This window comes from Pomacea canaliculata, linkage group LG3 (assembly GCF_003073045.1).
Source record: "Pomacea canaliculata isolate SZHN2017 linkage group LG3, ASM307304v1, whole genome shotgun sequence".
Classification (NCBI taxonomy): Eukaryota; Metazoa; Mollusca; class Gastropoda; order Architaenioglossa; family Ampullariidae; genus Pomacea; species Pomacea canaliculata.
Window position 1 is genome coordinate 5,392,120 of NC_037592.1, and position 12,575 is coordinate 5,404,694.

The 12,575-nt window shown below is 44.5% G+C and overlaps 1 protein-coding gene across 3 annotated transcripts; it reads left to right on the forward strand.

Annotated features, from left to right (window-relative positions):
- The first annotated feature begins 42 nt into the window (after positions 1–42).
- On the forward strand, positions 43–9,391 carry LOC112559855. 3 transcript variants are annotated; one of them, XM_025231310.1, is made up of 13 exons: positions 43–1,279; positions 1,463–1,736; positions 2,345–2,470; positions 3,080–3,385; positions 3,625–3,783; positions 4,024–4,146; positions 4,436–4,624; positions 4,811–4,888; positions 5,428–5,535; positions 5,966–6,161; positions 6,447–6,663; positions 7,136–8,347; positions 9,106–9,391. In XM_025231310.1, exons 1-12 carry the CDS (start codon positions 599–601, stop codon positions 8,330–8,332), a joined length of 3,654 nt encoding a protein of 1,217 aa, XP_025087095.1. In that variant the 5' UTR covers positions 43–598; the 3' UTR covers positions 8,333–8,347; positions 9,106–9,391. The 3 variants fall into 3 exon arrangements, with proteins under 3 accessions (XP_025087095.1, XP_025087096.1, XP_025087097.1); XM_025231311.1 differs by having other exon boundaries at positions 4,826–4,888; XM_025231312.1 differs by having other exon boundaries at positions 3,080–3,178.
- Positions 9,392–12,575: the final 3,184 nt, after the last annotated feature.

A 12,575-nucleotide genomic window follows, 5' to 3' on the forward strand; every position in this document is an offset into this window, starting at 1 on the left:
CATGTATGTCACCTGACACCTTGTTACGTGCTGTTTAGGAATCCCCCACGCCAGGGTCATTAAGCCAGAGGTTGTCGTTCTGCGTGAGCGCCACCCTCAAAGCCGTCAAGTCTGAGCTGAACCTCGTCAACCTCACGGAAAAGCCGTGGGCGATGACAAGGGGCTGTCGGAAGAGGAGAGCAAAGAAGCCATCGAAAAGGCGAGGCGCATCGTTGACTACCTCATCAAGCGCGTGGGGAGCGACATCGAGGAGGCACGGGTCGAGTTCCATTTGACTCAGGACAACGAGCTGTCCGTCGTCCAACTCTCACCCTCCTCAGCGGAGGTTAGCAAGAGGCGCTCAGACAGCAGCAACAACTTCTGGAAAGGCCCGTCCAGTGTCATAGCCGACTGTGTGGTCAACACATTCCAAGACGTGCTTCTGGAGTTGCAGAAGCACAACCAGTTCTTCGACCCCAAGGTGGCGCAGGACCCCGAAAGTCACCGTGATTCGTCCGTCAGGCCAGGTCTGCCCTACCTGGTCGAGAAATTCATTCTCTCACACTTGCTGGACATCTCCGGATCCCTACACTCGGCATCCAGTAAGGCTCCCAGAAAGATGAAGAAGGAGGATCTGCTGGTGGCTCGCGCTTTATACGACGTCCTACAGGACATGCTTCGTGAGGAAGAATGCTCGCCGGAGACCTCTGCCAAAGCCGACTTGGAGTCGCAAGAGATGATGCGGCGGCGGAAATTTATCCTCGGAGTTCTGAAAAAATTCTTACCCAATGCCGTTCCTTCCAAATATCTCACCTCGTCTCTCTCCGCCATAGAGGTCGCGGAAAAACTGGAGGGCGATAAAACAGTCGGCACACTCGAGGAGGTCATGAAAGTCATGCACGAGATCGTCACCTCCGTGAAGCAGAGCCAGGAAGAGGAGCAGCCGATGTCGACTCCCCAGCCTTACCCTGCCCCCGGGGACGCCCCCAGCCTAGCGGATGTCGTCGTACAGACCACACAGCAGACGGCCCTCTACGTCCGTGAAGGCCAAGTGCAGGACCACGACCTCCGGCGTCTCAGCGCGGCCTTTGACCTCGATGTCAGCGAGGAGGAGCCCACGGAGGTCGTGCAGACTAAGGCGCTGGAGTGTCTGGAGCAGTTGGTCGTCGACGTTCGACAAGGCAAGATTCCGCGCAACAAGCTGCAGCAAGCCGCCCAGCATCTGAACAAGGAGGCAGTAACCAGATCTCATTCCCAGGCCACCTCGCTCAGTATTTCCACGCAGGAACTACTCAAACAGGTAGGCGCCGAAATCGCCATCACCTGACTAGACTACCTCCTCTTTATTGTTCAAAAAGTTTCCCGTACCCCTTCTTTTACATTACTAGCAGGAATATTTTATAAACGCGTGTTACTATATTGCTTAATAATTGCCATTTTCATTCTTAATTCCACGTCATTCCCCGTTTCCTCCCTTTCACAGGCGGTAACCGGTCTGATGGAGGAGCTTACAGACAGATCGCAATTACAGGACAATGAGGAGGGAGATAAGGAAACGGTCGTAAAAAGCCGAAAGGAATCGCTGGACGAACGGACCGTTAGCAAGACTGACGTGCGTCACCCCTCCGACAACCGGATGGAGCTGTCCTCCTCCCGCATCTACTCGACAACACAACCCCCTACCCCAGCCCCTCATATCCCCCCGCTGAATGAGGAAGCGGAAGTCACTGGGGATGACGATGAGGGGAAAAGAAAGGGTATGACGATCATCAGCATCATCATCATCATCAGCAGCAGCAGCAGCAGCAGCAACAACAACAACTTAAGCTTGCATCCTCTTACACTGAAGACTTTACACCAAGCTCTTGCACACGGCACCTCAATAGTTTAAACCATTCTCTTCAACTCTATTTCCCTAGTATTTAAGACATTCATCATTCATTCCATGCCCCGATATTTGACATCATCGTCTTGCACAATCGTCACCATTCTCTACAAATAAAGAATAACATGTCTTCAAGTTTCTACTTCACACGATAGACAAAAGGACAAGTGGATGAGACCACAACTGCATCCACTTAAGAGTTTAGGAACAACATAAACATCGTGGGATTCCTACCCAACCATCTGACATTTTGTGCCCATTGATCACTGACTGTGTCCTCATTTGACAACTGATGTCGGCAGATGAAGAACAGTGTCTCTCAGTAAAGACAGAAGAGAAGGGGTTGTTGTCAAAGATTTATACGAAAAACAAAACGCTTCAATTTTCCATCACCTCTTATTTTCAAAATCTTCAGTTATGACATGCTGGCATCATTTCCATGCTTAAGAAACTTTACATTTTCTTTTGATTTCTTTTCAGCGACTGCCTCTGTCAGTGAAACGTCAGAGTCCAGAAGAAAAAAAGCTGGTAAAAAACTCTATTCCTTCTCTCGCTGGACTTACAGTGGTACTCCCGTGGACGTTCCGATGTTCTTATATCGCACAGGTGAGATGTCATTCATCTTTGCTCATTTTTTTTCTTTGTTTCAACATATTTACAGACCCGCAGTTACGAAGGAAGATGAAACACGATAATAACATTTTCATCTTTCTTTAGATGTTGAAAGAAAACCATCACATTCGTTGTCGATGGAAGAATAAAGTCCTTTACGAGTTCAACCAGTTCTTTCAGTTCTATCTTTTAGTAACAATCAACTTGAGCAGGGGTGGGCAATTCATTTTCCCAAGGGGCCGCATGAGAAATTGGGATGGTTTTAGAGGGCCGGACTAATATAGTTAACTCAGTTTTACCCAATCCTGTATATATATATACAGGCGGGCGGGCCGGCCAGAGACAGGAGGCGGGCCGGATGTGGCCCGCGGGCCGCCCCTTGCCCAGGTCTGACCTAGAGTATTGCTGTACCTTCTTTCGCGATTACTTTCCATGAATTGGTTCAGCGAAGCTGTTTGTTAGTGGAGGTAGTGAACTGACTTCCCTAACCAACAATCTTTTTGGGCATCTGAACACTCTTCTAGCAAACAACGGTGTGAGGGATGCTGTCTTACCTTAACTGGCAAAATAACCGAGTTTACCTTCCATCCTCATGTCGTGCAGATTCCGACAGCAGCTCGAGGGATTTGCTTGACAGTGAAATCGTCCTCGCACAGTCAGACTCGGCAACAGCCCACGGGAGAGAGGACATCGCGGAGACAGGCGAGAAACAAATCAGAAGCAGTTGCAGTCCAACTCCCCTTCAGAAGACTGCTGTAGACGAGAGTCGGAGGCTCGATGGGCCTCTGGAGGCAGAGGAACAAACTGATGAAGATGGTCAAAAGGTAGCTTCCATCTCTGGCTTATCGGATACTGCCAGTTCTACGAAGGACAGTGAGCACCACCAAACATCAGAACTGACAGCCCCAGGTAAGATCTGATTCATTCTTTCTTTACATTTTTCTTTGTTTTGACATACATACAGATTTTCAAATATAGAGAACAGATAAAACACAATACCAACATTGTTTTCTTGATTTAGATGTTGAAGGCCAACCATTATAAATTGTACTGACTTGTGTTTTTATATACTGCATCACTGTGATTGTCTTGTGTTTGCTACCAATAAAAACACGTGATTCAACATTTAACTGTTTTAATCACCTCAGACTCCCAGTGCCCGAGAGTTGAAAGTGCCACGAAGACAAGTGAAAAGACAGGTGAAGAGAAAAGTAAAGGTCATCTGAAAGAAGGTTCAGTCTCTCCCTTATTGGAAACTGCCAGTTCTCCTTTGGACAGTGAACACTACATACCTTCAAAATCGACAGGTAAGACCTACTTCATCCTTTTTTTACAGTTTTCTTTGTTTCGACATATTTACACATAGTCCAATATAAAGAACAGATAAAACACGATACGAACATTGTCTTCATACTGAAGGTATTAAAAGCAAACCATTATAATTTGTACTAACTAGTGTTCTTATATACTGCATCACTGTAATTATCTTGTGTATGTTGACAATAAAAACATGTGATTCAACGTTTTAACTGTTTTGATCACCTCAGAGAAGATAGGTGAACAAACAGGTGAAGGTGGTCTGCAAGCAGCTCCAGTCCAAGTCTTGTTGGACACTGTCAGTTCTCCGTTGGACAGTGATCACTACATGCATTCAAAAATGATAGGAACAGGTCAGATCTAATTCATCCTTTCTTTACATTTTTCTTTGTTTCCAAATATTTACAGAGCGTCGTTTTACCTTCTAGAAAAAGAGAATCGGTATCTGTAACTTGATTGAACAAAGCCATCTTCTAGTAGAGGTAGACTAGTGTTCTGCTTCTTTATTTCAGTCTTATTATTTTATTATATTATTTTGACAAAGATTTACTTTCGCATTGTCAAAATCTTTCGTGACGACATCTTGGGATCGTTTACATGCAAAAAAAAAATCCTTAGAGTTTTCATGTTCTCTTTTGTCAGCATCCGAGCCCACATTGCGCGATACCAAAATGTCCCTGCCAGACACAGGATTCATATCGGATGGCCATTTGCCCAAAGAAATGGACGATTCAGGAGAAATTGTAATGCGAAAAGAGTCAATCCTTGACATGTTGGACACTGTCGGTTCTCCTATGGACAGTGGGCAGCCCTGTCAACCGACAGACACAAGTGAGAACTTTCTGTTGTTGTTGTTGTTGTTGTTGTTGTTGTTGTTGTTGTTGTTGTTGTTGTTTCAACAATTCAAAATTCACACCCTTTGGGTTTTTTTCGTGTTCTATTTTGTTCTTAATCGTCTTTTAGTTAAAAAGAAATTGTTTCGCCTTAACTCAAAAGATAAACGGCTTTACGTTTCAGCTTCATTTCTTGAAGCATCAGAGTCCGGCTCGAATGATTCAGTCAAAGTCAAAGAGACCGAGGACATCCCGGAGACAGGTGAGAAACGAATCAGAAGCAGTTGCAGTCCAACTCACCTTCGGGAGGCTGCTGTAGACGGGACGCGCCAGACACCATCGGGAGGGCATTGTTCTTTTTCCCCCCTTTCATTTTTTTTTACATATTTACAGACAAGGACATTTAAAAGCAATGACAGATTTTAACATTCAAACTCAGTGTAGGAAGGAGATTATTAGTCTCATTGCATTGACTTTTTACCGTGTTTGTACATAATCATCTTAAATGCCCCTTAATCCGTTACTGCAATCCAGTTCTCTACAAATAAAGAGCAACATGCCATAAGTTTGTATTTCACCTGATCAACAAAGGGAGAAGTGGATGAAATAATTTCACCTTCACAACTGCAACTAATTTAGGAACAACAGAAAGAGTCTGGGATTCCCACTCACCCATCAGGTGCTTGGTGCCCAATGGTTATTGACTGTGCCGTCATGTGACACTCGATGTCAGCAGACCGAGACCATGTTGGTATTTTTGCAAAAAGCTCCCTTTGAGTTTTCATTTTCTTCTCTTCTCAGCATCGGAGGCTGGTTCGCACGATGTCAGCTCGAGACAAACTACCACTGAACCACAAGACACGGGGTTCCAGACAGACAGCCAATATGCCGAGGCCCCCGTGGAGACAGGTGATAATACAGTTGAGGGAGATATCGAAAACGGTTTTGTTCCCTTACATAAGGCTTACTGTGTTTACACGATGATTTTATGTACTTTCCACCTCCTTCTCAGCTTAGTTTGCGAATAATATAAGGAGGTCCACACCTAGCCCCCAGTGTGACCATTTGATTTCTAAGTCAGGATCTCATCATGTAACAGTAGATATCTGCATGCAGAGCACATTAATTATCTTGAAGTCTGCGGATTGGGGAGAGAGCACACCATCAACTCTGTCCGATTTTGAATATTAAGTGACGTATCCTAGGGTACTTTTGTCCCTATGTGCGTGAAAAAATACTTTCAGCAATTATAACTTTTTTTCTGGTACCTTTTTTTTATATACTTTTTGGTTAGGTTGAAAAATAAAAACCTTCATATTCCGTCTTCCGTTTTTGTCAGTATCTGAAGACGATACTCGTAACAGCGTCTCCCCCAACCTTCCCGATGACGAGAAGCAGGACTGTAACCGCAGCGCCGTGACGTCCTCGCGCACCAACCACTTGGCGCGTGTGGAGACCTGGTCCAGGTCTCCTTCTCTTGTGCCACAAAAGGTCAAGACCACAGGCTCGCTCGAACTCCAGAAAAGCCCAGCAAAGTTGGTATCTTTGGTTGATTCCGTGCGTAACGATCCGTGTTTTTGTTTAGAGGGGAAGCTAAGGCAGTGAGAAAGAAGAGATGGGTACTGCTGTTACAAGCTAATTCTGGCTTGTGGAACTGTCAAGGTTCTTTCCATCTGTTTTGGTTTTTTATTTCTTTTTTCTACAAAAATGTGACGTTGTAGTTACATCGCGAGAAGACAAGCACAATAATTCATCAAAACTGTAGCATCGATTAAATTAATAGACTGGTTTTTTTTCCTTCTGAAATTAAAAAAACCCAGGAAGTACAAGAAGTTAAAGAGAAGATCCTCAAGAAGAGACAACCTAAATAAGCGATGTGAAGAGCTCTTGTTGCCCATCAACAAGTGGAAGACGCTGCTTGACGGCATCCTCCCGGCCAATGAGGAGAGTACCCCCACTCTCTGGTCTTCGGGTTCTCGCCGGAGTCGAAGGACCAATAATCCAAATACGAAACATCGAAAACGCTCTGCTTCCCAGGTAATGATTCACTGATGTAAACTTCACGCCTCAGTACAGCTAGGTGAGTGGGGCAGGCGAGATAGAAACAAAAAACAAATGGACAAATATATTCAGACCAGCTGAGAGTATCGTCTGCCCCAAAATTAATTGAAATAGTTCATCGTGTGACATTAAATTGCCAACGTTTGAGTGTTTAGTTGATTGACGAGATATATCACAAGTTTTTTGTAAAAATAAATCCAGTTAAAAAGCAGATATTTTATCGATGAAATAGTTACTATATAAAAGATAAGATAGGTTGTAAAGAAAACTTTAACGCTGCAGGCACTGAAAACGAGGGGATGCCAACCTACTGTTTGCGTGCAGTAAACTGGAAGCCAGAATTTACATTTTACATAAAGAGGTGTGCTATTCCAATGAGCATTGTTTTAATGTCTTAACAAATGAAGACTTGTCAAACAAATAATCATTTTTTTTAAATCTTTATCAGAATGCGGCGTCTTCATTGTCGACCAAGACCACTCTCGATACCTCTGACAAACAGCCACGTCCCCCCTTCCATCTGGACGATACTACGGAGGCTTCGAGTGGTCCTTCTCCGCCGAAGGGCATGGTGGGGGCTCAAAAGAAGAGGACGTCCCTCAGGACCTACAACCCATCCTCAGGCAAACTGCCCAAAGTCACAGAAAGCAATTCCGCGCCACGTGAGGATCGCTTCCCACATGGGGATGAGAGCGGTGCGCATGTAAGTCGCTCTCGGTTGACCAAGGCACTTGATGCCTCCACCAACAGAAGCTTGCCTCTCGACCCTTGCCCTAGCTCGTCCCATCAGTTTAAAACGGATAACATTACGATACCTCAGGTCAAAAAGAACCCCAGTCACATGTCCAAGTCCAGAAATGACGCTCGCAGCGATTCGACATCCTCTAATATCTTGACGACCGTCACTTCTTTGCCCTGTCCGCCTGGGCAGCAGCCCAAGGACCCTCACCTTCAAAGTCTCACATCGTCGTGCCCATCGTCTGCCCATAAACTGCAGAAGACCGCCCACAAACAGCCGGTCCGTGAAATGACTGCCGTGTCGCAATCCAATTCTGAAAAGAAGGGAACCGGACTACCTTACTGTTCCAAGAGGATGAGCACAGCGGACATTGAGGCCTGGTTGCTGGAAGAACAAAATAAACAAGAATGGAAGGGGAGGAGGGTGCAAAAGGAGACCCACCCAACTCGCGAGAAGCTTCGACGACCTGCCTCTTCCAGCGATGGGCCGCGGCTTCAGACCTGTGCCCCAGCAGCGCGCATAGACGATGGAACCTCTCGCTGCAAGGTCAGCAGCCAACAGCAGCAACAACGACAACAACATCAGCAAGAACAACACCTTCAGCAGAAGACCACCCCTCTGGCCAAAGAACTAGCTCCGCGAAACACTGATCAGTATGGCCGTCCTCTTAACTTGACCTTCGCTCGCCAACTGGGTATCGGCGCGTCCACCTTCAAACCGCATCCACCACCCCCTCGAAAGTTTTACTCACCTCCAGTTGAGATTCTGGAAGACGGTGTTCACCATAAGCCAACCTCGAAGGTACGGCTTTTGGGCGTGGTCCGGGGCAAGCGCCGGCAGACTGGGTTGTGCCCCATGGTGAGGACAAAGGTCGCGAGTCACCTTACAGTGGCAGCAGCTTCCTAAAGTGATGCAACACAGGTAAAGCTTTTCCTGTTACCTATCTGGCTTTCAGACATCTGCTGAAGCCGAGTAAAATGAATGCTAGTGGGGCATGACACTTCCAAAGTAAAATTATATGAAAGCTTGAAAGATGGGGTTAATAAGGATGTCTATCTTTTTTTATCCTTTCGCAATTAATTAGTTATAAGATTTTTCAATAGCTGAATACCTCTGGAGATTAGCATTAATGTTTATGATGTTCATGTTCGCATTAAGATGCCTGGCTACGAATAATTTCGGAATAGTGAATTAATAAATATTTATGTATATTGCACTTTTCTCCACCCTTGAAGGAGGACTACACGCGCTTTATATAAACAAACATCTATGGAAACGAACTGGCTCACACCTTTTGTAGACTTCAAAGGAGTCGTGCAAAGTCTCTCTCTCTCACTCACACACACACATGGAGAAAACTGGAATAACTGGAGAAAACCATCCAGAGAGGAGTGTCAAAATTGAGATCCGACCCTGCGACTCCCGATTCTCATTGCAGTGGTGAATGTGCATTAGCCTATGAGCTTACAACATCCCACCATCAAAAAACAACAGTACAAAACACAAAAAGCAACAAACACGAGTTAAAAATGATAAAAAAAAAAAATACGAGGACACTGGTTTCTAGACCAGATATACCGGGCCATCAGAGTAGTTGGGTTTCTAGAGTGTTGATGGAAGACCTGGGTTTGCTTGAAGTTGTGGTCTCCCTAACCCACTGTCTGTTCATCTGTTTTCAGAGTACTCATTACAGTCACATCGGCACCCAGGGTGGCTCCTGTCAGGCCCAAAGACACATGGCTGTGCGCTGGTGAAAGAACTTTGTGAATGGGTGTCAGAAACCGCCGGAATACAAAGAAGCTAAAGCAGAAAAAATTAGAAAAAGAAACGTCCTTCAGGTTTGAGGAGAAAGAATTTCCTGTTATAGAAACGCTTTCAAATTTGTATATCAGACTGGCCTTTACTTCATACTTTCATACTTTATGCCGCACATGTAAAAATAAATTAAAAAACCCTGAAAATCTTGGTCACAGTCTTGGGAGTCAAAGATCTCCCTCTTCCCTCCACAGCAGTTTTCTCTTTAGAATACACACAAGCATTCAAACAAGGACACATCCTTGTATTCATGATCGCATGCAAATAAATGCAATGAACAGTTGAAAACCAAACTATATATATAAGAGAGAGAGAGAGGGAGAAAGAAAAAAAAAACAATATCAACAAGCACTGTGCCTTCAATCATTGACATTTTGTATCAGGTTTTGCTGCAGACAAAGTTTGAGGAAAGGGAGACCTTCAAGATTTTTCTCAAAAAATGCAATAAATCTTTCGAGCAGTAAATCAACTAGGCAATAATTTATTAGAAAATTAGGATTTCTCCAAGAATGTGCCAAAGTTCATCACATAGTTGACAATCCTTACGCCGTTAAGAAGGCCCTCAACAGGTGTAGACGGGATGGTGAGACTGTAAGGGATCACTACAGTCGGGGAGGATGGAGGAGTAAAATTACTGGGTATGGTGCCACGTGATCGGGGGAGACAGGGGGAGAGGTAATGAGATCGCACGTGGCATGTAATTTTTATAATCAGCTTTGATCTACAAAACAACTGGACCTGCACCTTTACCATCCACATGGCCAGCGCCGAGACAGCTGCGCCACTGCAGCTGGCCAGCCTTAACAGGAGGTAATAAAAAATCCTCTTACTTGTGAAAGAAGTATCGAGCTTGTTGAGCTTTCCTCCAGTAAGGGAGCCGCTAGAATCAACTGAGTTTGCGGTTTCAGAACTATTATTCAGGGGGCGTGGAGAGAAAAATAAACGCAGACAATCAAGACGATAAGCAAGCAAACAGATAGACATTGGCTGGTTCGTGAATATATACAACACATATCCATGCAGCTTTATTTATAAACTAACGTTTCACATATTCAAACGTAAAAGAAAGAAAGAAGAGAAATTAATATTTTATTAAAAGTAGTTATCTGTCAATTTTGTCAGAAGCCCAAAGCTAACTCTAACCCTACATTAGCTAGAGAGCTGAAAACACATAAATAGTGTACACTCAAAAACACACAAGTTAACACACATTATAATATCTTCATCGAAACTCCGCAAAAAATAGAAAAAGTACAAAAAATTCTTCATCTTACTTACCTGCATGTGGTAAACGAATTAAACTAGTAGAGATATTTTTGTTCCCTACTCACCCTGGAAAAAATACCAAATTCCCTTTTTCCCACGCCCACTAGTTCTGCTAGTCACCTGCTCAATCTCAAGCATCTCTGTCCCTTCATTGTAAAGGTCAAAGTTCGCTGTAACGCTCTCAGCCCGAAATAGCCAAATATACTTTCGTTACGCTGCTTACGTGATCCACCCTGAGGAATGAACCCTGGGGAACGATCACAGGACCTTCTGGATGCACTGTGGTGACGTCACTAGCTACTCAGCCTGTCGTTCACAAAGGGTCAATCGTCGGTCTCTAAATAAAAAGGTCGTAATGTGTATACTGAAACCGATCTTCCATTTGTTTTGTCCCAGTCTGATGTCCTCTTATCATCATTAACCTTTCTTTGTCTGTCCACTGACTGGCTGATACCAATTTCCGTTCCTAATTTTCTTTCGTGACGTCTGCGGCTACTCTACACGACCACCCACTCTCCCGACAAGTTTTATTCATACGCACATCTGACTCACCGAATTCACTTATATTAGTCTATATTTTAATCGTTAAAATCATTTTTGGTTTTTTGGGGTTTTTTTTTTTTTTGGTTTTGTTTTGGTTCCAGCAACGTTTTCTCTGGAAAGCAGCTATCTCCAGTTTCCCCTCCCACTTCACCTCTCTTTCTCTTATTTTCCTTTCATTCGTCACCTTTTTTCCTCTTTAAAAAAATTCTTTTTCTCCATACGTGAGATCTCGTTTTAGCCTGCTTGCTACATTTTTTGATACTTCCATTTCGGAAACAATAGGTCTAGATCGTTGCGCTTTCGCAGACGAGTTAAGATTTTGTCTGATGAACCACGCTTGACCCCTGACCTCACTAGCCACGGTCACGGATGGACAGCGAGCTATATACTCTCTCCTTTCTTCAATTGTGTGATCAAAATACTTTCAAGCATCGTGCACTGTAGAGAAAGTTTCAACATAACTGGCAATTATATTGCTGACATGATTTCGTCATGCTAATAGTGAACGAGAAGTCGATCTGATTGGTTCTGATCCGTAACGACGGGGAGATTATTTGCTGGTGGGGATGGGCGTGACGAGACAAGGGATCATCATCGTCGTATTCGTCGTCGTCGTCGTAATCATAATTATAAAATGTCACTGAAATAATAAACACTGAATAAACAAAACAGTGTCATTTCCTTAGTTGTGAAACCTGAGCTCTGATGACGTGGTTTCAGCGCCTGAAGGAAGCTTCCTCCTGCTCATGCGCGCGCGCACACACACACTCACACACACACACTCACACACACACTCACACACTCACACACACACACACTCACACATTTCGTTGCTTAACAGTAAGCTCAGACTACTTGAAAAAAGGGCAACAAATGTAGACAAGCGGTTTGCAAACTAAAAATAAACAAAATAGATGAGAGAAGACTGTGAACAACTGAAGGTACTGGAGGTATACAAAAGTCGGAGGAACTGGAGGTATATACCAAAGAGGTACATCTTAGCTTCCAAGGTGGTCTTCGTAAGAAGTTATAGAGGCAATGACATCACAGGAACAAAACACTGGGGCCAGAGAAGGAGGAGGACCAGTGCCCACATCTGTCTAGCAGACCAGTTGGACTCCGACGGCGTCAGAGCAGCTTTTTCAGACTACTCACTATCGTAGGTCTTAATTATAAATTATTTGAGGTTTCCATGCTTCAGTTAATTCGTCTTCCACATTGTAGTGACCGCGTTCATAGCGGGGAGGGGGAGCTGACGGTCCTGTCGTCGCCGCCGCTTGAGGTCACTGACCTCTCTAGGCTACGAGCTGCTTTCTGTGGACATTCCGCCAACTGGAAGCTTTACTGTCTTCTGGATTCTGAGAAGGAAATATAAATAGCATACTGGTCTTATTCTAAAGTCATGAATCCGTAAGTGGTCCGACAGGCAGGCGGCAGAACTAAATTTGGAGAGAGAAACAATGCAGAAACACCCACGCACGCACGCACACACTCTCTCTCTCTCTCTGTGACACACACTTATACA